The following is a 23,702-nucleotide window of genomic DNA, read 5'->3' on the forward strand; positions in this document are numbered from 1 at the left end:
CCTACACCTGGTCACCCTCAACCCTCCTGCCTCTTATTAGTTTTTGTCTAAATTTCTTGGTTCAGTTCTGAATACCCGCATCTTCCCTGCCCATTCCATCAGCTTTAATGTTCTGCTCTGCCCGTAGCTGAGCTGTTGAACTACGTTGCGATGTTTTCTCCTCCTGTCTCATGCAATTTGACTTCCCTAGCTCACGCCTTGTTGCATCTTCCAAAGCTCATTCCTGATCTTGCTCTTACTGGCTTCAGAAGAGAAGGCTGGGGGAATGTGCATTCTGGTCAGGAAAATCTTCCCTTTACCTCATAGCTAAAGACAGGAAGAGGGCTCGAAAATAGAATTTCCTTAGCAGCCTCATGTCGCTACATGTTGGGAGTAAAGGCAGTGCCAACAGCGCAGCAAGCTCAGAGGGCTGCCATCACTTTTGATGCATATCAAAAAGCTGAGGCAGTGCTGTTGAGGCAGTACTCGAGTCTTTTCCCTGAGAATATTTTGACAACCCTCTTGTACTGTGGGGAGTGTTTGTACAGAAATGTTTGAGCAGCTTCTGAAGTGAGTGTAAAGATGTGTAGTCCAAGTGAATTGTGGCAGTTTCAGAAGTTTTTTCAGGATGTCTGGAAATACGGTTTGCTCTCTAGATCTTTCTGAGTGGGAGCAAGTGCTGGCTGTCAGCTTTCCTAGGGCTTAGGAAGTTTGGTGTGTGTGTCTTCACACAGGATCAAAAGAAGTCAGGTGTGTAGCAGCCAGCAGACCACTTTCAAAGTGGTATTTTAAAGCGATGTTTAAAGCCTTTGAGCATTTTCTTGTCAGGAGTTCAACTTAATTTTTTTCTTCTGTGTTCATGCTGAGTAGTTCCTCGGTATCTGCCTTATGCTGCACTGCAACTCTACTAGGTAAAAGCTCAAGTGGGAAACCATGCATCCCCGGGGCCTGCTGCAAACTTAGAAAGGAACACTGCCTCCAGGACAGCACGCTGTCCAGCAGCACGGGATTGCGGGTTCATTCCCCTATCAACAAGCACACGGACCAAGCAAAGCCAACAGACCCCGGTGTTTAATGCAAAAACATGAATTTTAATGAACAAACTCGGGATTCTTTCCCGGATGAAGATCTGTTCTGTGATCTTGTCTTCGCTCGCACTTCTGCTCCTGGGGGTGTAGGTGGTTCTGGCCACTTCTTAATCTCCTCTGCTCTTGTAGTGCTCCACGTGTGCCAAGACCCAGGCTGTTGGTGCCAGGAAGCATGTAAACATCGCAGCTAGCGCGATGGCTTGCTCCTGCGGGTGGGAGAAGGACCAGAAGGATCAGTGGGATGGCTGCACAGCAGCTGCAATGCCCGTGGGGTCCCCGGGGCAATTGCATGCTGCTGCATCTAATGCAACAGAGTGCGCTCATCTGCACTCCCTGTCCTTTCCAGGCTGCCAGGTGAACACCTTTTGGGCCTGTGGAAAGGAGATTTGGGTAAGCACAGCAGTTTCTACCGACAGCGGACCAAGTTGGCTGCTCTCTAGGTCTGTTTCTATTGCTCTGTATTTCTTGGTCACGATACTTTGCTGGGAAGCGTGACTGTGTCCTTCAGTTGGCTGCGAGACTCAGGCTTGGGCCCACAGTTTCCAGAAGCAGCTGTGCCTGACTTTCAAATGACTTTGAGGCGGGAAGAGCAATGCGCAGCAGCCTCTGCTATTTTTGGCACACAAGCACAGCACTTAACCCATTGTGCTGTCACTTTTATTTCTTATTTGGCTTGGAGAAGAGTCTTCAGACCTTGGAAACGCTTCATTGCAGACCTTGGAAATGCAGCTTGGGGGTAAACTCCACAAGCAAAGGCTGGCAGTGAAACCCACCCAGGATTGTTGGCATAAAGCTCCTTTTTTTTTTTTTTTTGAACTCCTTTCACCCAGCCCAGGAGGGTCTCTGCAGCTGGAGCAGCTGCCGTTTTGGTGGGCAATCATCCCCACTGCAAAAGGAAGGAACAGTGGAAGGACCTACACAGCTCAGCTCTGCTGGGGCAGCAGAACTTCCCTGCCCAGGACACCTGCTTTGGGGGGTGAGTGCCCCCTTGGAAATGGCAGTAAAAATGGGACGGGGAGGGGGTGGGAATGGGGCTGTCCCTGCATTGGTGGGGTGCCTGGGGCCTTCAAGCAGCCCATGGAGGGCAGTCTGGGCTGTAGGGGACTTAAAAGGAGGGTGGGGTGCAGAATGGACAAAATAAAAGGGAAGCAAGAGCTGGGGGGGTAGGGGGTAGGAGGTGTGTGCATGTGCACCTTTCTTCCTACCTCTCCCCCCACCTTGCTTTAATTCCCAGCAAAAAGTTGGGTCTGTATGCCAGTGCCCAGGCCGTCCCCAGCTACCTCCCTCCCCCGTTTATTTTTTTTACCCCCCCGTAAGCTACTCACAGCAGCAGAAATCGGGTGTTCAGGTGGTTTGGAGGTGACCCCCGCCCGGGGGACCCGTGGTGCCCGCAGCATGGTGGCCAGCAGCCGGGAGCCCCCCTGGAAGCCCCACATGGCGGCGGCAGGCTGAGCGCTGCCCTCCTCGCTGCAGCCACCGCCGGACTGCAGCTGCCTGGCCCGTCACTGCCACCCCCCTGCTGCCACCCCTCGGCACCGGGCCCGCTCTCCTGGGAGCGTGGCAGCAGAAAACCTGCAAGCGTCAAGGTTCTCCTCGAGTGCTCGCTGCTTTTTTCCTCCCCCTGGAGTGTTTGACCTTCTGCCTGCACGCCACAAACAGCAGCCCCAACCATCAAGGGAAGGCATCTCTGCAAAGTCCTGCTGGAGGGCAAACCTTTTATTTTGAACTTTCTTAAATTTGTAAGACCCATAAAAAACATACATTCTTTAAGCCGTTGCAGATGTGATGGCCAACCCTTGCTTGTCCTGAACCAGCAATGGCTGCTTGGCTTCTCCGTCTTCCCTTTGTAGCTCAGTGGATGTACAGGCTCCAAACCAAGCACATACAGGCCTTACGTGGTATTATGATCTGTCCTGCAAGCCACGGACTGTTGGAGCCGCTGACAGATTCGTTGGTGCTGTTTGGTCAGGTTGGGCTGATGTTTGCAGAAGCAACTTCCTACTTGCCTCAACCCGATAGCAGAAGTGGCTGAAAGCCGCAAGCCTGGGTCTCATTCCTGCGATGTGCAGGCACTTGTCAGAGAGACAAGTCAGGCCCCTTTGCTTCAACACGTGCCAGCTTCGTTGAATAACCCAGCTTTGTTCTTCTCTCCCTTAAAAACAGGTAAACAGAAGGATTATCGGGATTTGTACGGAATTGGGAATGCTCTCTTGTTCTCCTGGCAGCTGCTGGGGTTTTGCGGTGTGCAGCAGGCTCCTCTTTGGGGTAAAACTGGGTTTTTATTATTATATTGAGAAGGTCAGAGACTTTCTCCCAGAGCACCAGCTGTCTCAGGAAGGCACAGGTTTTTACCTTACAAGTGGCACAGTGAGCTGCGTGGACCAGGACAGGCCAAGCACACTTTTGTTGATGAAAGATGACTGAAGAAATTTAAAAGCAGTAAGAGAATCCTCTTACCTTATATCTGCTGCTTGCAGCTGGCTTTCCAAAGGATTCCTCTTTGACGCCTGTCTCATCAGAACTTTTTTCCAACTCGCTGACAGTGATCTCTCTATGCAGCAGTCACGAAGCTGGGGAGGTGGCGGAGCCTCTAGCAGCGAAGGGTTTTTCTTCTGAGCAATTTCACAAAACACCTTCCATGTTGAGATAAGGAAGGAGACTCTTAGTCCTCTGACCTCCAGGAAATCCCCCTTTATATCTCATGCCTACTCACTTTCCTCCTCAGTCATAATTGTATTAGCAGACATCGCATCACCTTCTTCAATCAGTCCGCACACGCTCAGCTTTTTAGGGTGCAAAGGAGGGGGGGAGCATTCCTGTACCTTTCTGAAAACCTTGGTGAGAAACCTCTTTTGCTCCTGTAGATCAATCTTCTCATCTGAGACAAGTACTCATGTTGAGGAGCATTGCTGGGATGAACATGGATTACAGCAAGAGTGGCCACGTTGGTCTGGGGCAGCTGGGAAAGCCTTGGTTGTGTTTTCCTATAAATGGCAGGGGAATAACCTTGTCTGAGCAGTGAAGTCTTGCAAGTTTTGTTTCAAGCAGGAGCCAAGGAAAAATACCAGTTTTGAACCTTTGAGAAGATGGAGGAACAGCTGGTGACAAAGGATGGCTGTGGTTAACAGATTTCCCTTCAAATTTTTAAAGAAACTTGTCTGTCTTGACTTATCTGGGAGAAAATCATATGGTGCCGATGCATAAGGGGTCTTATTGTGGTCATCTTGCCAATGAAGAAAGGGTCTTTAGAAACACTGCTTTCTGGTCACAGCAAGATCAACTTTGAAAAAGCTGTGACAGAGTCAGAGCAGGTCTTGCTGAGATAAAGGGATTTTTCTGAGAAGGGTATTTTTATGTTCCTTCAACAAAGCAAAGAAAACAATGCTTATCTGTTGGGTGGGCTGGAGGAGTGAATGCTCTCCACTCGTGCACTCGCAGCTGCTGAAGGAAATGCTTGTATTGAAAGCCTTGACGGTGTCCGAGCTGCAGCACCTGGGGTACTCTATGGTGGATTAGATTCATGTACCTCTGCCACAGACTCATCCCTTGCCTGAGACCAGCTGTTGGAATCGAAGAGTAAAGAAAAGCCTAAATGAAGCTACCTGCGGCGAGGTTTGACTTTAGATCCTTAAATACGCAGAGCAGAGCTGTTAACAAATGTTAGTAGTTGGGCTCAGACCTTCGCTGCTCATCAGAATTTCTCCAAGGCATCCCTCAGATATCGATAGAACTGGTCCAGCAATGCTCTGCTATGCAAATTGTATTACCCAGGGACCATCTACCTTTGTCTCTCAGAGGCTGGTGAATTTTCATGGAAGCAGCAGATGCATGTACCTGGAGCAGTTGACACAGGAGACACTTTGACCCCCCTCTACCTTTTCTCTTAAAGAAGTTGTAGAGCAGCCCTTGTTCTTGACTCATACACCCTTGATATTCCACCTCTCCTTTCCCCTTCCTCCCTGGGTAGTTTCTAGCAGGAAGTCTGCTTCAGGACATGTTACCACGTGTGCCCATGGAAAACCCCTCAGCCCCGTTTAGCATGATTGGACCCAGAGGTGGGACAAGGAACATTACCTTTATTTTGTTTGCAAGCTTACGTGATGCTTTCAGTGTGGTTTCTGGTCATGTTCCTCCTGGCTCAGTCACTATCACTTCTCTCTGGTGCTGCTTGTGGGAGACTTGAGTCACAAATCTGAAGTGACTCACAGTGCCTTGCTCAGGAAGGTGTGGTGAGGAGTGTTCATCTTCCCCGAGCCACGGCGAGCAAAGAGAAGCAATGTCTTCGCTTGCCTGGGAGAGCTTCTGGATGGAGGATTTGCTTTCTTCACACTGGTAACAGCTTTACTTGATTCAGACATTGGCTTTTCTGTGGATTTACAGAGAGTAGAACAGATGTGTGGTATTTATCCCATAAATGCTGGATTGTTCAGTAAGATAATCCTCCTCTCTCAGCACCGAGCCAGAGGCAGTAGGTTTCTACAAGAGTCACAGCATCTGGCCATGCTGCTTTCCATGTGTCCACTGATCCACAAGGAATGGACCTTAGATCTTTTGGCTAAAGGAGGTTTTGTCCTTCCAAGGATTGTGCGGGCTAAAGAGGGTATCTGTGTAGAGGCTAGGATTTGGCCTTAAAGCATTTTGGCATTGATGCTGCCCTACACATTTACCTATATTGCTCACATTGGTGTAGGGTGGATTATTTTTATGTTCTCCCGTAATCAGCTCAAAGCTTTCCAGCAGCCGTAGCATGGCAGGACTGTGTTTCAGGTGCCAGGCAAGCTGCTGACGCAGTGCTCCCCTGCATCAGGGACAGAGGCAGTGCTCGGTTTGGTTGAGCAGGGAGCCTTGATGATATTCTTGCTCGCAGGAACGTGAAGGCTAACAAAAGCTGAGATTGCCCCATGCCTGGGCTGACCTTGGAGACAAGGTGAGGGAAAGGGAGCAGGATCAGACTCAGAGAGAAGAGACACCGAATCAAATAAGAGGTAGATCTGGGACCTCCATCTTCTGGTGGGCATTGACAAATGAACTGGAGGCACATTTGGGATCCAGGGAGAAATTTGCATTTAGATCTACAGTAACTTCCTGTTTCTTTCTTTCTTCCCTCCCCTTAATGCCCCCACTTCCTAAGCCTAGGTCAGCAACATGATGCTTCTGTGCCTTCCTGTGGCTGCCACGTTTGATGGAGAGCACAAGCGTGTCTGCAGAGGAGCAGCCATCTCCCTTTGCTGCAGGACACATGGGATGAATTTGGCCACTGCAGCTGGCAATTGCAAGATCTGTTTTTCTGCTCGTGTATAAAGCCGGACTGTGACATGAGATGGTAAGAACATAGCTCTGGAAAGATCTGCAGGGAAATGAGTAGTCATGGTCTGGGCCATAGAGGATGTCTGTGCAGCGCCGTGGCTTCTGGCTGTCTCAAAGCAGTCTCTGATGGAGACAGGCGGCTACTCCGCCAAAGCAGGGGCTTTGGTGCATTGAGGCCATGGCTTATCTGCATCAGCAAGCTGGAATTGGGGTTTGGGTGCTACCCAGAGACATGGTTGTACAGGTGCTTCCGTGCTTGGGTAGCATCAAGTAATGTAGCCTAGCAGGTAGAGCTCAACACGTGGAAGAAAGCACGTTTGACCTTGTAGCGGAAGGTAAGCTGGGCATCTTTGAGGACAGCTCAGTAAACCCTTGTGTTCCGTGTGTGACGGGGTTTTAAAAACAATAGAAGGTGTTGGGGTCTGGGAGGAATGGGGATTAATACTAGAAGTGCCTTCGTGGCACAGAAAATCAGGGTGGGGACTGCTCTGCACCAGAAAAACACGCTGCAGCGCCAGCAGCGGTTCAAAGGACGGAAGCTGGAATGTGTTACAAAGCTGAAGTCTGGATCTCCAAAAGCAGGCAAGTAAAAGGGTCACACTGCAGCTAGGGACAAAGGGCAGTTGTCAGCCACAATTCCTTCTGCAGAGGTCTTTGTGCTGCTCTCTCAATGGAGAACGATGATGGCTGTCTGCCAGGGCTGTGCTCATTGCTAAATTTCTTGGACAACTTTCAGCTTTTTTGTCTCGGTCCCTCCTTCCTGGTTCTCGAGGCAGTCCCAGTCCCTGGTGTACCGGACGGTGAGCTTATCTAGGCAAATACCTATGTGTCAACCAGGTTATTTTTAAGGAAGGGGAAGGGCGGAGGGAGTTATTTCCTTCCTCCCATCTCAGTTGGGCAACTTCCGTCGTCCCCCCTCCACCAGGGCCCCACGGCAGCAGCCTGCGTGGTCAGAGTCCGCGCACAGCCTGACATGAAAGGCAAGGTCAAATCTCCGAGCTTCCCACACCTTTTTTTTTTTTTTAACTCCCTCCCTGCAGGCAGGAGGAGTGTTTTTTCTTGTGATTTGATCGCGGGCATTGCCTGATGTGAGCCAACTGAGTTGTCCCCAAGCGCGGCAGTCTGTGGGGACAGCTTTCGGGTACTGCCCAGAGCTGGTGTCCCCCCTCTGCTTGGAGAGCCTGTCCGTGCTCCAGTTCTATCATTTTTTTATATTAATGCAGTGCCTAATGCTGCGAGGCACCAGGTTCAACTCACTTTTGCAATATTCTCTTTATATGTGCATATGTATGTATATAAAAAAAAATAAATAAAATGTTCCTTCCCCAGCAAGCCAGTAATAGAAGTGAAACTAGAGATGCAAGAGGGAAGGGAAGTGTGGAGGTACCACGAGGATAAAGAATAAAAGAACATTCAGTAATGTTGCGGAATAATGTTGGGAGGATGAGGAAGGAAGAGGAAAATAGTTATGTGATGTATTGGGAGAAAGTGGTGAGATACTAGCATAGAAAGGGAAGTGAAAGGGGAAAAATTGGAGAAGTGACAAAAGCAATGAGCACGCAAGATCTGGGTAAGCTAAAGAAACTGTCCTGCCTGGCTGGGAGATGTCTGCCAAAAAGGAAGCTATACAGGAGGAAATGAGCCTGCGTGGAGCTGACTCACCTGAGGTGCTGGGATGGAGGAAAACCGTGGCTTAGAGGTGCTGGCGGTGATCAGAGGGGAAAATAAAGGAAATAGAGACCCGAGGAATGTAGTGAGGCTGGAGGCAGATGAGCAGGAAGGTTGTACAAAGAGGGGCAATTTGCAGCCACCGTTTTCAGCTGACATCCTCCACAACCACACTCAGCCATGCACCAACTTTGTCTGTGTTGGGATTGCACTGTCCAGCCCTTTTCTCTGACTTTTACCTTTTTTTATTTTTGTTCCGTAGTTTGGGCTGGTAAAAATGACTGACGGCAAGGAGGACCCTGCTGTGTTCACCACCACTTGTTTGCCCTCAGACCAGCGTCTTCTTGCTACGGTGACCAACGCGTACCTCGGCACCCGTGTGTACCGTGACATCCTCCACGTCAATGGGGTGTACAACGGAGCGGTGGGCGACACGCACCGTGCTGATGTCCCCAGCCCCCTCAGCGTGAGAATGACTGTGCCTGGTGCAGACAGCCTGGCTGAGACCTTCAGCCTGAACACCCAGACAGGTAAAGAGCAAAGCACAGAGAAGGTGTTTCTGTCCTGCAACTTCCTTTCCTACCTGCAGTGTGAGCCCTTTGCTCTTTCTCTCTGACTGCTGGCCACCCTCTTCTAGAAGTTAAGCCTCCTTGCCTCTTCCAGGAGGTCACCTCTTTCTTCTCTCCGCTCACCCGTGGGATGACTCAGTGTGTACCAAATAGGTCTGTGAAGGATGTCAGCTCCACCCCAGCAGTGGAATTCATTGCTTTAGGTGCAGCCAGTGCTGGAGTTTTTGTGCAGAACAGATACGTAGTTTTGTTGGTAAAGGAGATTTGATCAATCAGTTCAAATGTTATAAAGATATGAGATGAATCGTATCCCTGATTTCACTGACTGTCGTAGGTGTCTAACCATTTGGTTCAGGTGCAGGCATTTATTTTGGAGGCAGCTAATGGTTGTTAAGTGAACCCCACAGCGTGCTTGTAAAGGAGCCAGAAATGGATATGGCATTGTTTGCTTGTGTCTTTGGACAGCAGCCAGCTCTGACCTTGGTGTCATACATCAGAAAGTGTAGTTGGAAGAAAGGTGAGGAGGGTTTTTTTTGCTGATCCCTCTGCGAGTGCTCATTTTGCAGATTTCAGGATTTAGCTGTACAGAGTACTAAATTCATTTATTTTCAGAAGCAGTTCTTCTCTAAGTAGAGGTATTTACTGAATGAAAGGGGCACTTTCATTCAGGCATGGAAGACATGCAGAAGACTTGCCTTTCCCACATTCATAGAATCATAGAATATCCCGAGTTGGAAGGGACCCATAAGGATCATCTAGTCCAACTCCTACGTTACTCTTATGAAGTTGCTTTGGAATAAGTGGAGAATAAAAGCAGGCGATTTTCAGATTATATCTCAACCCCTGCTGGAGCCAGGCTCAGTAAAGACTGTTTAATGGTGAAAGCTGGTAAAAAAAAAAAAAAAAAAAAAAAATATTACGAATCCATTCCTCACTAGCTTGGTCAGATTTAGTGTTTTAACAGTGTTGTCCAGTCAAAACCTGTGTTCTGGCCTGGATCTGGGAAAGGTTGTTCCTTTGCCAATAGGAACCAGTAAATAAGAGAGAAATGTTAGTCTGGGGCAGAACATCAGGACCTGGCAGCTAAAAAGGCTGACTCTTTGTGCTTACAGGAACCTTCAGCCACGTGCTTCAGTCAACCAGTTATACAGCCACCCATCAAATCTACGCTCACCATTCCCTTGTTCACTTGATGGCCTTCAGCATCACCATCCGGCGGTCAGCTCACACCGGCCAACCCATCACGGTGGAGCTCCGGACTCCTTTTGTGCCAAAGAGCCAGGACTTGGACCTGTACCAAGGACTGGACTTCCAGGGAGCACAGTGAGTTTGCATCGCAGGCAGGAGCCTGGCCTGGAACAAATCCTTCGTAGATTGTAGCACATTGCCTTGTTCCCAGATAGAAAACTGAAAAAATAAGGCTAGAGTTAGACTGAAATTATAAGTATTATTGAGGCTTGTGCAGATTTACTTCTTCCTGACAGGAATGAAAAATATTTATATATATACACATACATACATATACATATATAAATATACACACACACGCACACATATATCTATTTTTTTATTATATATAAAATATATAGAAACACTTTTATTAGTTGCAATGCCAAAATTATTACCTACGCTGACACACAAGAGCATCAGAGGCCACAGGGACTATATGTGATTACAAAGAAATGAGTTTGGGGAAGATGGTGAGCTCGGAGGAGATAAGCTCTAAAAATGGCTTGATGGGGCTGGAGAACCCATGAGAGAGTTGTGATGAATCTCAGTCTTCTACAGTTTGGAACTGGGACTGCAGCTGAGCTGAAGTATGGGGACAAGGGAGCTTCTATCCTAGGTGGGAACAGGGGAAAAATTCAGCTGATGGTTCACCCTGTGTGGGTTGATTTGCACTTCGGCTCTGCTCTAACTTTTCCCTTACTTTTTTGCCATCCCCTGCAGCTATGTCTATGGGACAACGCTGGTTCCCGAGGTAGAGGGGGGACCCCGGCCCACTGTTCACATGCTCTGGACTCCTGTGCCACAAGCCCTGACCTTGTGTGGGGAGGAGTGGGAGCAGTCCTGGGAGTTCCTGACAGCTGTGGCTGAAAGCGAAGAGGAGGTGAAGAGGAGCTACAGCGAGGGGCTGGCCCTCATTGCCTCTGGCTCCCTCTATTCCTCCCACACCCGCGCCTGGGACGCGCTGTGGCGAGGGTGCTGCATCGACCTGGATGGCCCTCTGCCTCTAAGACAGGCCCTCTACGGGTGTCTGTATTACCTGCTGAGCGCCATCCCTCCCCGGGACAACCCGGGTTTCCTATTCCACGGCATCAGCCCTGGTGGCTTGTCCAACGGCACCCGGGGTGAGGACTACTGGGGGCACGTCTTCTGGGACCAGGTGGGTTGAAGCTGTGCTATTGGTTCACCTTGGGGCTTTGAGCAGCAACTGGGATGGAGGAAACTCGGTGTGAGGTTGCTCTCCTCCTTGCTGGCAGTAGGGGTATCTTGGCACCAGCCTCTTGTAGAAGAGCATCCTGCTTCTCCTTCGCTAACAACTAGTGAGGCTCAGCTCCATCCTAGGCATTACTCATGTTAGTTATCTCCTCTAACTCAAAAGTTTATTGCCTAAAGCCAAGCCAGAAGGCTGGTGTTGGTGTGTAGACAGTGGGGGTGAGAGGCCAAGAGGGATCCCACAGCAGGGCAGCTCTCTTCCCCATGCTAAGATAGGTCGCTCACCCAAGAGAGGCCAAAGCAAAGGGAACTTCAGTGTCTAGTTTAAAGCAAGGCCACTGACATACGGGAAACAAGTTTGAAACGAGCTGAAACCTGCCTGAAATCCTCACAGCTTTGGTGGCATCAGCAAACCCTATTGTGCTTGAGGTAACTATTGAAAAAGCAAGCGTTTTCTATGTTTTCAGCTTTTCAGCGTAGGTTTGGTGTGTACTCAGCAAACCAGTCCATCCGGGCAGCTTTGTCCTAACCAGAGGCTCAGAGCTGCCCTTGGAGGCAGCTGCACTGAATGAGCACGCAGCTCTGCAGTTGAATATTTAACGCATAATGTGAGCGAGAAACACGGCTAGATGGTGCTGAGCCCCCTGTGCTGAACCCAGCCTGGTCTTTCAAACGGGCAAAGGCTTTTTAGTCCTGTGGGCCTTGTTTTTGACCCACCCCAGAGCCTTTGGCTTTTTGGAGGACTCCTGCCTCTCCTTTTTTGCATGCTGAGGGTCCCGCTGAGATTATCCTAGCAAGGTACCAGGTATGGGTGCCTAGATGCACTTTTGAGGGCAGAAACAGACCTTTGTGGATTTATGCCTTTTAGTGAGCCAATGTGACAGCACCTTTAAGCAGCAGCAAAGTCATGGTCAGAGCACTCAGGACTGGGGGTGGACTTGAACTGGTGGGAGCAGCTGGGTGCCCAACCAGCCAGTTTCACCACCTTGCTTTGCTCGGATGTTTTCAGGACACCTGGGTGTTCCCGAACATCCTGCTGTTTTACCCTGAGGCTGCCCGAGCCATTCTGGAGTACCGAATTCGCATGCTGGAAGGAGCCTTACGCAACGCGGAGGAGCAAGGCTACAAGGTGGGGACAGGGCTGTTGGGCTGGGGACAGTGCAGCCCCACCAGCGTCACCCAGCAGGACAGTTCGACTTTCTTCTTCCTCTATGGCTCTATCTTTAGCCAGAGGCTGTGAGCTGGGCTTTGCCTGCAGGTTGTAAACAGGGAAGAGTGTCAGGAGAGGTTGTGTTTTGCCGCTCCATGGGTGTCTTCTCCCAGCAGGGTGCTAAGTTCCCGTGGGAGAGTGCAGCCACTGGCCAGGAGGTCTGTCCTGAGGACATCTATGGAGCCCAAGAAATTCACATCACTGGGGATGTTTTGATGGCCTTTGAGCAGTATTATTACACCACGCAGGTAAAGGGAGCGTGTGCCACGCGGAGGGCCTGGTGGTGAGGCCTGCAGGGCATCTGATGACTGTCGCTGTCCCTTCTCAGAGAAACTCTGCAGTTATCTGCTCCTGTCGGAACTGCCAGTAGCACTCTGGGATCCTTTCTTCGTCTCCTCCTCCCAATCTTGCTCCTCAAGGGTGGCTCAGCATCCTATTGGCTCAATTCAGGCCAGTTTTCTGCCTTTTTCCCCTGCTCTGTGCATTTTCTTATATCTCCTTTCCTTCTGCTGAGTCTAGGCCTGTCTGAATTTCCCTCATGCTTCCCCGCCCCTGTTTTTCTCTGGCTTTGGCTCCTTCCAGGACCAGAAGTTGTTCAGGGAGGATGGAGGATGGAAGCTGGTGGTGGCCGTGGCTCAGTACTGGTGCAGCAGGATGGTGTGGAGCGAGGAGGAGCAATGCTACCACATCAGAGGTACTTCTGCAACTGCCAGGCCTGTTTGTGGGGAAGGGCTTTGCAAAGAGAGGCTCAGAGCCCCTCCAGCCAGACCTGGGTGGGAGTGCATGCGTTCTATAGCCTCCTGCCCTATTATCCCTGTCTGTATCCACGTGGCAAGATGCCAAGCTCTTTCAGTGGCACAGGGCCAGTTGTTTTCCTCTCAGCCCCTTGCTGCTCACAGGACACCCCTCAGCGTCTCCTTCCATTGCAATATCAGTTGATGCGACAAGCATGTTTGAGGTCTGATGGTGTGACTGGCGACTCTTTGGAAAATAGGGTACGAGGGCTTTAGAGAGGAAGGAGAGAGATTCAGCAGGGAACGGGAATGTACCTCTGTGTGATGGAAGTGAACCTGGGTACATTGTTGCTTTAGGAAACAGCAGGGAAATGCTTGTGAATTGTCCCAAAGGAATTGGGGAAGGACTCCTCTAAAAAGGTGATGTGGCAGATGGCCCAGCTGAAGTGCCTCTACACCAGTGCACTCAGCATGGTAAACAAGCAGGAGGAGTTGGAAACCACAGGGCAATTAGAAAACCATTACTTAATTGCTATCATGGAAATGTGGTGGGATGGATCACATAACAGGAACACTGGAAAAGAGGGTTACAAGAAGGGCTTCAGAAGAGATGGAGGGCAGCACTCCTACCCCTCCTTCCTTGCCTATGTTAAGTATTCAGGTTGGATTTCAGGAAAAGGTTTTTCACCAAGAGGGTGGTCAGGCACTGGGACAGGCTCCCCCAGGGAAGTGGCTCATAGCACTGAGCCTGCCAGAGTTCAAGAAGCATTTGGAAAATGCTCTCAGACACATGGTCTGATATATCTATATCTATCTATCTATCTATATTTTCAGTGGCCCTTTGGGGACACAGGAGTTGGACTCGATGATCCTGGTGGGTCCCTTGCAACTCAGATATTCTATGATTCTATAAGAAACGGCTCAACAGTGAAAAGCTGCCTCTGAGAAACAGCCACGGACAGGTTGAGAGCTTGTGGGTAAAAGTTAAGGACCGGACCAATAAAGGACACCTCGCGGCTGGGGTTTACTATAGGCTGCCTGATCAAGGGGAGCCTGTGGACGTGCCCTTCAGCTACAAGCAGCATCGTGCTTGCAGGCATTCATGGTGGGGGCGGATTTCAACCACCTAGATATCTGCTGGGAAAGCTGCACAGCGGGCTGTAAGCAATCCAGGAGATTCCTGGAGTGCACTGAGGATAACTTCCTGGTCCAGGTGTTAGAAAAACCAACCAGAGGAGAGGCGTTACTGGACCTAGTGCTCACCAGTGCAGATGAACTCATTAAAGAGGTGAAGACTGGAGGCAGTCTGGGCTGCAGCAACCACACCCTGCTTGAGTTCATGATTTTGAGGAATATGGGCCTGGCAGAAGGCAAAGTCAGGACCCTGAACTTTAGAAAAGGGAACTTCCAGCTATTTAAAGGCCTAGTGGATGAGATCCCCTGGAACACTGTCCTTAGGAATAGAGGAGCTCATCGGAGCTGGCAGCTCTTTCAGGATGCTTTCCTTTGAAAGAGCTCTCTACCCCCATGTGTAAGAAATCAAGCAGGGAAAGCAGGAAACTTTATAAGGAAACTTGTATATACTACATATACTTTACCCTGTAGCCCCACGCGCCCGAGTCTGTCATACAATTGGTTAGAGACCCTCAGACGCGCCTCGAGCCAGCCAGCAGTTGCCCACTGCCCAAAGCTCATCTTTTAACAGTGTAGCCAATTTACTTTATCTCGACCTTGCTCAAGTTTTTGTTTCTACCGCTTGTTTCCTCATTATCTCTAATTCAGGGAAGTGTGAAACAGCGCGAAGCCACCTGTGAATTCCTTTCCCACATACAAGTCTATGGGGCCCGGTGCCACGCATCGCAGGGTCATGAAGGAATTGGCTAAAGGAGTTGCCAAGCCTCTCCCCATCGTATTTGAAAAGCCCTGGCAGTCAGGTGAAATCCCTGGTGACTGGAAGAAGGGAAACATCACTCTCATTTTTAAAAGGGTAGAAAGGAGGGCCTGGGGAACTACAGACCAGTGAGCCTCACCTCTGTGCCTGGGGAGATCATGGAACAGATGCTCCTGGAGGCAATGGTAAGGCACATGCAAGGAGGTGATCCGAGACAGCCAGCATGGCTTCACCAAGGGCAAATTGTGCCTGACCAACCTGGTGGCCTTCTACAATGCAGTGACTGCATCAGATGATAAGGACAGACAGGCTGATGTCATCTACCTGGACTTCTGTAAGGCCTTTGATACAATCCCACATGACATCCTGATCTCCAGATTGGAGAGAGATGGATTTGAAGGACGGACCATTCAGTGGATAAGGAATTGACTGGGTGGCTGCACCCAGAGAGTGGTGGTCAATGGCTCCATGTCCAGGTGCAGGCCAGTGACAAGTGGTGTCCATCAGGGGTCTGTTTTGGGACCAGAAATGTTTAATATCTTTATCAGTGGGATTGAGTGCACCCTTAGCGAGTTTGCAGATGACACCAAGCTAAGTGGTGCAGTCAACACACCAGAAGGAAGGGATACCATCCAAAGGGACCTGGACAAGCTTGAGAAGAGGGCCCACTTAATGAGGTTCAACAAGTCCAAGTGCAAGGTGCTGCACCTGGGTCGGGGCAATCCCAGACATGAGCACAGGCTGGGAGAAGACCTCACTGAGAGCAGCCCTGCAGAGAAGGACCTGGGGATTCTGGTGGACAAAAAGCTCAGCAGGACCCAGCAGTGTGTGCCTGCAGCCCAGGCAGCCACCTGCATTCTGGGCTGCATCACCAGAGGGGTGGCAGCAGGGCAGGGAGGGGATTGTCCCCCTCTGCTCTGGCCACAAAGATGCTCAAGGGGCACCTCTCCTATGGAGAAAGGCTGAGAGAGCTGGGGATCTTCAGCCTGGAGAAGAGAGGGCTCCGGAGTGACCTCATTGCAGCTTTTAAATACTTAAAGGGAGCTTATAAAAAAAAGATGGAATGCAAACCCTTCCAACCCGAGTCATTCTATGACTTGGCAACCCAGGCCAACATTTATTTATTTATTTTTTAAACGAGACCTGAGTTTAAATCTGACAGCAGCCTATAGGAGTTAATTCCTTGAAGGTCTCCTGGTGTTGGTGCCAACTAAGTACAACCACTGATATGTCTGGTAGGACAAAGGGTGCCTCCACAGGCAGCAATCCTGCTGAAGCATGTTATGTTGAACGAGCACACATCACCAGTGACTCGAAGAAAAGCTAGAAGTGAAGCAGAGCTGTTTGTTGGCAGAGGGTCTGGAGGAGATGGCTGGGTTAGAGTTAAAGGATCTCAATGCAGTTGGGGTGATCAGAGCTAGAAAAGCCCCTGGAGGTGCTGCAGGTTAGCTTGTGACCAATAGATCCTTTGTATTAAACCCCAGTGTCCCAAAAGTTGTCCCAGAAGAAGGCACTTGAAATGCCTATTTTCACTTTTCTTTCGGAAAGTGGACATCAGCAAGGGAAGGAGTTGAGTTTGTAACTAGGGAAATATATCCAGTTAAGGACTTGAAGGTCACCTTGCCTACAAGTCTCAGCTCTGAAGTAAGGGAAATACCTTCAGGATGCCTGTTACCTTGAGAGTCTGCACTTTCTCAGCTAAATCACAGAATATTCCGACTTGGAACGAAGCCACAAGGATCATTAAGGCTAACTCATAAAGCTGTAAGATAGGGTGTTTCTCCTTCACAGCAAATGCAAACACCACTTATGTTCCCCTCTACTGAGTATTGCACTGAGGTCACTTCCAGAAACAGGGAAGCAACACCTACTGTCAGGAAATATCAGGACTCCAAGCATGCAATAATGCAGGTACAATTCAAGACAGGTGTTTCTAGTAGTTTTATTAATGATTATCATAGTGAGAATGCTCAGGCAGCATCTCTTCCTCCATGCTCTCTGCTCAGTTGTTGCAGAGGCCCCACTTATATGCTGTTTCAAGGACATAAGGAAAATCATTGTAATGTTAAAAAGGCAGGAATACATTCTTGGGAAGAATGGATGTTGGACAATCATCTATGTTAATGAAACCAAGTTTCCATTTCTGGGAGGGATGGACTCCTTAGGGCCCATAGGAGCAGCACATCCAGTATTAGCTCAGTAGTGGGAGATAGAAACAATCAGGACTACTAAATTTTGGTTGAAAAGAGTGCTCCTTTCATTAGGATAAACTTCTTAGACCTCTCAAATCTTAAGGATTAATATTTTTTCCACCATACTAGTCATGTGAGCAGGCATCAGTGCAATGGAGGGGTTCCCTTTCTTGTGCCAGCTCCCTGAGGAGGGGCACAGAGCCATGGCAAACCTTGGGTGTGCTGCAGTATGAAGTGTACCCTTTCTCTCCCTCCAGGTGTCATGCCCCCAGATGAATATCACTACCAGGTTGATAACTCTGCTTACACCAATGCCTTGGCCCGGCGGAGGTAACACGCATGCTTTGGTTAAGGCACTGGGCCAATTTTCTTCTCTTCTGCCTGGCTGTCTGGCAGGGGTAGGAGACAGCAAGTCTCCCACATGCTGCACACCTTTCCTCTCTTTGCATACCTCTGTCTGAGCTGGTCTCCTTTGCCTTTGTTTGCAGTCGGTGGAAGGAGGTAAATGCTCCCCTGGCAGTTCACCTGACCCTTCAGGTATATGCATTAGACAGAGGCATTTGACAAGTTTTTCATCTCCCTGCATTGTGTGGGATGTTTAGACAATTAGCCAGCTGGAAATATATGTAGCTAGACAAGGAGTCCCAGCTCCAGCAATGAAAGCTGTTACCCCGAGCTTAGACTTTGACCCATATTCTTTCTAAGCACCTGCTTCTTTGGCAGTGAGTTATGGCTCAATTAGTTTTTTGTGTTCCCTCCCTTCTTTTTCCCTCTCCAAGGGGTCACAGGCACTTGTGCCTGATATAAAACATTGTTCCTCGCTCCTTTTCAGCTTACGTTTTGCAGCTGACATTGCTCAAGACCTCTTGATCCCTGTGCCAGAGGAGTGGGTGGAATGTGCCAACAAAGTCAAAGTGCCTTTTGATATGGAGAAGAAATATCATCCTGAGTACGATGGTTACAGCCCAGGTGAGTGGAGGGGCAGCAGCAGACCTTTGAATTGGCTGGAGCTCTTTCTTTTGAAGCACACAAGTGAGGCAGGGACAGTGCCTGAATGGTTGGCTGAAGCAAAAACCTCTAGCGTTCGCTCTCTCAGTGCAGAATTTGGGTTGCCAGTGTGGGGATCCTGATTTGTAGATGTTTTTTCTGCTTCTTGGTGGATCATTTTTCATTATTGTGGTCATACAACTAAGGATTTTAGGTACGCAGAGGGTAGGAAGAGGCCTTGAGAGCATGGGATACTGGGCTGCAGATGACATGGTGGCTATGAACCCGTGTGTTGGCAATGAGGTCTGTCCTTCCAAGGTCAAGTGTGATGTATTGCCATTCCAGCAACCTCTAGCAGTGAAAGTTCGTGTGGAAGTGCACATTCAGTTTAATGCCCCCTTTGTACATTTTATTTGCCTTTAGCAAGGCAGCAGTGACTTGTCCTCCTTGCAGTTCCACAACATTTCCAACACAATGTGGTTTCTGTTGTTCTAAGTTTAAGATTCTGTATACCAGATTCATTCCCTTTATGAGTAAACAGACAATCAATTACTCCCAGCTGGCATATGTGGTCTGACTGATTCTTGGCTCTTTTCCCCAGGTGAGCGTGTGAAACAAGCTGATGTTGTCTTGCTTGGATTCCCTCTGATGCACCCCATGAGCCCTGAGGTCCGGAGGAATGATCTGGAGACGTATGAACCTGTCACCGAGCTGAATGGGCCAGCCATGACCTGGGTAAGGAGAGGGGCAAAGTCTCAGGCAGTTCTCATCTGCAAGGTGGTCATTCCTAGCTGAGTTAGTCAATGCCAGCCCATATCAATGGACATAAACCTACTTTAAGCGATAAGAGAACGCGGGCAGTTATCTCGGACCTAGAAATGTGTGCTAAAGGGATCTACACTGAAGGTTGCTAGTTATGGTGTCACTCTGGAGGCTTTGCAGTGTAGTCACCCCTGGGGGAAACAGCAGCCAGCAAAAGGACAGTTTTCCCTCCTGCAGAGCATGTTTGCGGTGGGCTGGCTGGAGCTGAAGGAGATGCAGAGAGCACAGAGCCAACTGAACAAGTGTTTCAGCAACATCACAGAGCCCTTCAAGGTCAGCTGTGTGGAGTGTTGTCGCTGCTTCCATGTGACAAATGTCTCTTGCTTCTATCTTGCGTGTCCCCAAGTAGGTCCCTTCTATGCTGTCTGTGCTTGCAGTCACTAGATGATTATCATATTGAGCTGGGTGCTTGCACATTCAGTCTCCTCTCTGCATGTTTCCAAAGAACAGCAAAACTTGCTTCCTACCAAGCAATACAAAGCCAGGGGTCAGTATCCTGCTCATCCCAGGCTTCCTTCTTCCTTTAAGGGGTGGGAAAGGGAATGGAGATGGTGGTATTTTAAAGGCCATCTCATGCTGGGATGGGCAACAGCATATGACTGTTGCAATACTCCTAATATGTGGCTGTGATGGTAAGCATATTCAAACACACACAACTATATGAAGGGTCCCAGTGAAACCACTGACTTTTTTTCCCCTCCTCCCCCTCATACTGGAGTAGATCTGGGTGGAGAATTCAGATGGATCTGGAGCTGTGAACTTCTTGACAGGGATGGGTGGATTCTTGCAAGCTGTCCTCTTTGGTTACACAGGGTTCAGGTGAGACCTATGTTATGCCTTATCTAATTTCTAACCAACAAGTGACTTGAAATGTTAGCATTTAGCTGGAGCAACTTGTTGCTTGTGAAAAAGAAAAGAACTTGAAGCATCTAGCAAATTCCAGAACATCTGCCAATGGCTCTTGGCAGGTAGTGGTTAATGATCCTTGATGAACTGTGGACACTGGGGACAGTTGGTCACTGCTGGAGAACAAAGTGGAGTTTTCAGAAATGATGAGCTTTGATCCATTTCTCCTCCAGCTACATCAGTGTATAAAGCCATTGGCTTCAAAAGGAGTAAAGACCTAACCTCCTTTTGGTGGAAGGAGGAGATAAGTAATCGTGAGCAAAAATGCTATTTCACAAAGCTGTTTTCTCCTTTCCCTGTTTTTCTGCTGAGTAGAAAGGGAGTCTCAAGCAGGCAGTTCTTTCCCTGTTTCTTTTGCACCATTTTTTGTTTGTTTTTGCTTGAGTTTTTTTTTTTTTTTGCAAAGGCCACGGTGGATATCACTGTAGCGAGAGATGGTGACGCTGCTGAAATGGCAAGGGACTGGGAAATGTATTTGCTATTCTCATGCCAAAAGACTAAAAATAGTATATGTAAGAGAAGGGAAGTCTCCTGCTGAGTCCCAGAAGTTGTGTGGAAAAGGAAGTTAGTACAGAGGGTCGTAGACGGCCTGGTTAACAGCAGCCTTGCCAGTGAGAGATGCCATACACACAGGTGTAAGTCCTTCTGCATCCCCTCTGAAGTAATCTGCCGTCCACACACAGGACTGCAACTCTGTGGAGGAAAAGTGGTCAGCTGGAATTGCCACAGTATTAAGATACCTCAGAAAACATACTAAGCTCTTCATATAATTTCAAGCCTGCCTCTCACATCTGAAGCAGCTTGGTGGTTTCAACTCTGAAGCAGCAGTCTCTGGAGTGTATTCTTAGAGTTTAATTGAGGATGGATCACACTGGCAAGTCTTTTGATTGCCAGCAAGGCCTTCTAGCACTGTGTTTTTACTCTGTGTGTGTGTGGCCAGAATCTGCTGAGAAATCCACCAGACTCTTGGTGGAGCTGGGTGTGAGCTACTATATTCCTCGCTGAAAACCTTAATCTCAGCTTTTGCAAAGCTTCAAGGTCTTCAGACGCTGTGTGTGTGTCAGATTTGGGCCCCTCTTGCAATAGGCTCAACCCACAGGCTTTGGGGCTCGAGCCAAATTTCCAAAAATGTCACGATGACATTGATGTAGTCCTTGAGACCACACTCCTGCCTTGCCTGTTGTAAGGCATGGCTGGCTGGCACATTGGTCTGCTGCTGAGTACCTCTGTGGAGGCAGCACTGTGAGCGGGGCAGCACAGGCCCAGGCCATGAGCCGCATTTAATTTCAGGCTGAGGACTGGTGGCGTGTGTGTCTGGTATTCCAGCATAGGAGAAGTGTGCTGTTTCTGCTCTTGAGCCTCTCTCAAGTCCTCTCAGTGGTCTCAAGACCATGGTCAAGAGCTCTCACAAGTCAATATTTCAGTAAGAGATTTAGTGACTGTTATCTTTTTTTTTTTTTTTTTTTGTCCAAAGCCAAAACACAAAAATGGGCTCTGCTTGACTTTGGATAAGGCTTTGGAGAAAGGATTCGAGCTGTTGGCCTGATTTTTATCTTTCTGTGAAAGAGCACATATGAGTTTATTCTGAGTTATTTTGGCAGTTTATCATCTCTATCCAACTCTGCTGCCCACTGCTTGTTCCTGTGCCCAGTTCTCCTCCCCATTCTGGAGCAGGGCATTTCTGAAGTTTTGCCAGCATAGCTGCTGATAAAGTCACCCCCTGAGCTGGAGTGGGAAACTGAGAGGGGAAAAAATATAATCCTGCTGTGTTTTTGTTTGTTTGTTTTCAAATACAACCTACAGACCCAAAACTGAGGAACTGGAAGAGGGACAGAAACACCAGAGGGTGCTGGGTTGTGAAATCACAGCCCCAGTAGCTTTTCACCAGATGCTTTGTTGTTGTGTTCGGGATTTGCCCAGAGAGCCTTGGGATGCACCTAGGAGTCTTTCTGCCTGAAAATGCACGGAGTAAGAGGAGGGGCCCCTGGGATACATGAGGGGGTGCTGCTTTGACTGACTTGCACCTGCCTTTCCAGGATCACAAAGACCAGCCTTCTCTTCAACCCCTCGTGTCCTGATGACGTCCACAAGTTGAAAGTCACCGGTGTCTCCTACTTGGGGAACAAACTGAAGTTCACCATCACCAAGGAAGAGATCAGGATTAAAGTGACTGAATCTCCCCTTGACCCTCCCGCTCTGCCCCTGGAGGCAGTGCTGGAGGAGTCAGGGCAGCGGTTTCCCCTGGGTGAAGGTACGGTCACGACCCTTCATGACCCTGGGTGACTATGCGTGCTGGCCTTGCAGTTGTCCAACAGCACTTCCTGCTCTCTAGCTCTTCAGGAAGTCATTGCTTGGGCAACTTTCCTATAAATGAAGAAAATGTGGGGAGAAGCTGTTCCCGTGCCTCATGCATGTTGGTTTTTGTTGCAGGGCAGAGCATCTCGTTCCCCACGGCAGCTGGATGGATTCAGAGGTCACCCACCAAGGCGCATTAAAGCCTAGCTGATCTGGGTTTTGCATGATGGGGACTAAAATCCTGAAGTGCAGATGTCAGAGGAAGAAGCATGAGGCATCCTTGTGGTGTTCTGGCCTGTGCCATAAAACTTTTGCCCCCGTGGGACTGTGTATGCTTTGGTTTTTGGGCTCAGGGAAGGTGTGTGGAGCACTCACCATCACTGGGCTGGCAGCAGCTCTTTGAGTGAAGCTGAGCATCCTTGTCCACAGCAGGGGCGCTGAGCCCCATGTCCCCACTTCCCAGGCCGTCCCCATCTCTCGCTTAGTAGAGGGGACAACACCAAGCCTAAAAGCCACGTCCTTTGCACGAGGGGAGAATGGTGGAATGTGTGAGCTCAGTTTGAAACGCATTCCCTGAGCGGCCTGCAGATGCTAAACCCTGAGAAAGCAGCGGGTGCTCTTCCTGCTGTGCTTCTCAAAGGGTTTTGCAGGCCTAGCCATGGCTGCTTTGCCACGTCAATCCACAGCAGCAGCCAGCAGAAAGAGGAGGATCACTTTACCTCTGGTGTTTGGATGTGACAAGCACCAGCACCCCAAACCTTGACTCCCCCCTGTGTTGGGAAACGCTGCTGAGGCAGCGTGATGAGGTATGGACAAAGGCAAGGCTGAAACTGAGCATTGTTCTGGTGCACAATATTTATGGTTTTGGTACTGTATTTCCTGCATGCCTTCATTAGAGCTGCCGCGTGTTGAGCAAGGGGATTTTGAAGGCACTCCCTGCCCTGCCAAGACTTGTTCTGCTCTGTACACAAACCCCAGGAATCTCACCTAAATGGCCGGGAGTTTATAAAAAGATTTGTGGCTGCTCGGCACCACGGACAGCATGTGGGAACACTTAGGGAAGGCAGCAACGCAGGTCTTCTGCCTTGTAATTAGGGCTGGCTCCTCACTGGGCCCTGAACCACTAATTAGCAGCAGCCCTCAGCAGCAGGGCAGGATGTATGGACCCCTCTGTCCTCCTGCCCCATGATAACGGCTCTGGGGGCCACACCTGGATTATGGTGCTTGGGGAGGAGATAGGAATAAGGCCCCACTTGTGGATGGATGTTTTTGGCTGTGTTGCCAAAATGAGACGGCTTTGGCTGTAGCACAAAGCAGCACGGAGAGCCAAGTCTGAGGGCTGGGGATGCCTCCAGACCTGCTTAGAGCAACGGGGAAGGTCCTCATGGATCCTGTGTGGGCTGAGCCAGGGTGTGCTGTGGGTCACAGCATCCCATGTGGCTCATGATCACCGCAGGCAGACCCCCTCTGTCATGGCCCAGGAACCAGCTGGGGGGGGGGGGGGGGATTCTGCTGTGCTGCCATGAATTTGTAGGTCTCGGCTCTGCCTGGGGGGGTGGTGGCTGCTCTACCCAGCTGTTGCCATCCCAAGCCAGGAAATATCTGCCTACTTCTT

General features: G+C 49.5%; 1 protein-coding gene and 1 long non-coding RNA gene across 12 annotated transcripts; one reads left to right on the plus strand and one right to left on the minus strand.

The window, feature by feature from the left end:
• Positions 1 to 1,032: 1,032 nt before the first annotated feature.
• Positions 1,033 to 2,691, minus strand: LOC125182927 (uncharacterized). Its single transcript, XR_007163763.2, has 2 exons — positions 2,393 to 2,691; positions 1,033 to 1,273 (listed from the first exon to the last, which is right to left on the minus strand). It is a non-coding gene; the product is annotated as an uncharacterized lncRNA (long non-coding RNA).
• PGGHG (protein-glucosylgalactosylhydroxylysine glucosidase) lies at positions 1,273 to 22,409 on the plus strand. 11 transcript variants are annotated; one of them, XM_066998742.1, is made up of 17 exons: positions 1,273 to 2,043; positions 3,231 to 5,399; positions 5,935 to 6,052; positions 6,199 to 6,390; positions 8,305 to 8,572; positions 9,724 to 9,934; positions 10,562 to 10,997; positions 12,060 to 12,179; positions 12,374 to 12,508; positions 12,843 to 12,954; positions 17,335 to 17,407; positions 17,910 to 18,046; positions 18,666 to 18,799; positions 19,064 to 19,159; positions 19,608 to 19,705; positions 21,829 to 22,043; positions 22,223 to 22,409. In XM_066998742.1, the coding sequence occupies exons 4-17, from the start codon at positions 6,388 to 6,390 to the stop codon at positions 22,285 to 22,287; spliced, it is 2,103 nt and encodes a 700-aa protein (XP_066854843.1). In that variant the 5' UTR covers positions 1,273 to 2,043; positions 3,231 to 5,399; positions 5,935 to 6,052; positions 6,199 to 6,387; the 3' UTR covers positions 22,288 to 22,409. The 11 variants fall into 11 exon arrangements, with proteins under 11 accessions (XP_066854843.1, XP_066854844.1, XP_066854846.1 ...); XM_066998743.1 differs by lacking the exon at positions 5,935 to 6,052; XM_066998745.1 differs by lacking the exon at positions 3,231 to 5,399.
• The last annotated feature ends 1,293 nt before the right edge of the window (positions 22,410 to 23,702 follow it).

The sequence above is a fragment of the Anser cygnoides genome, chromosome 5 (assembly GCF_040182565.1).
Source record: "Anser cygnoides isolate HZ-2024a breed goose chromosome 5, Taihu_goose_T2T_genome, whole genome shotgun sequence".
Taxonomy (NCBI): Eukaryota; Metazoa; Chordata; class Aves; order Anseriformes; family Anatidae; genus Anser; species Anser cygnoides.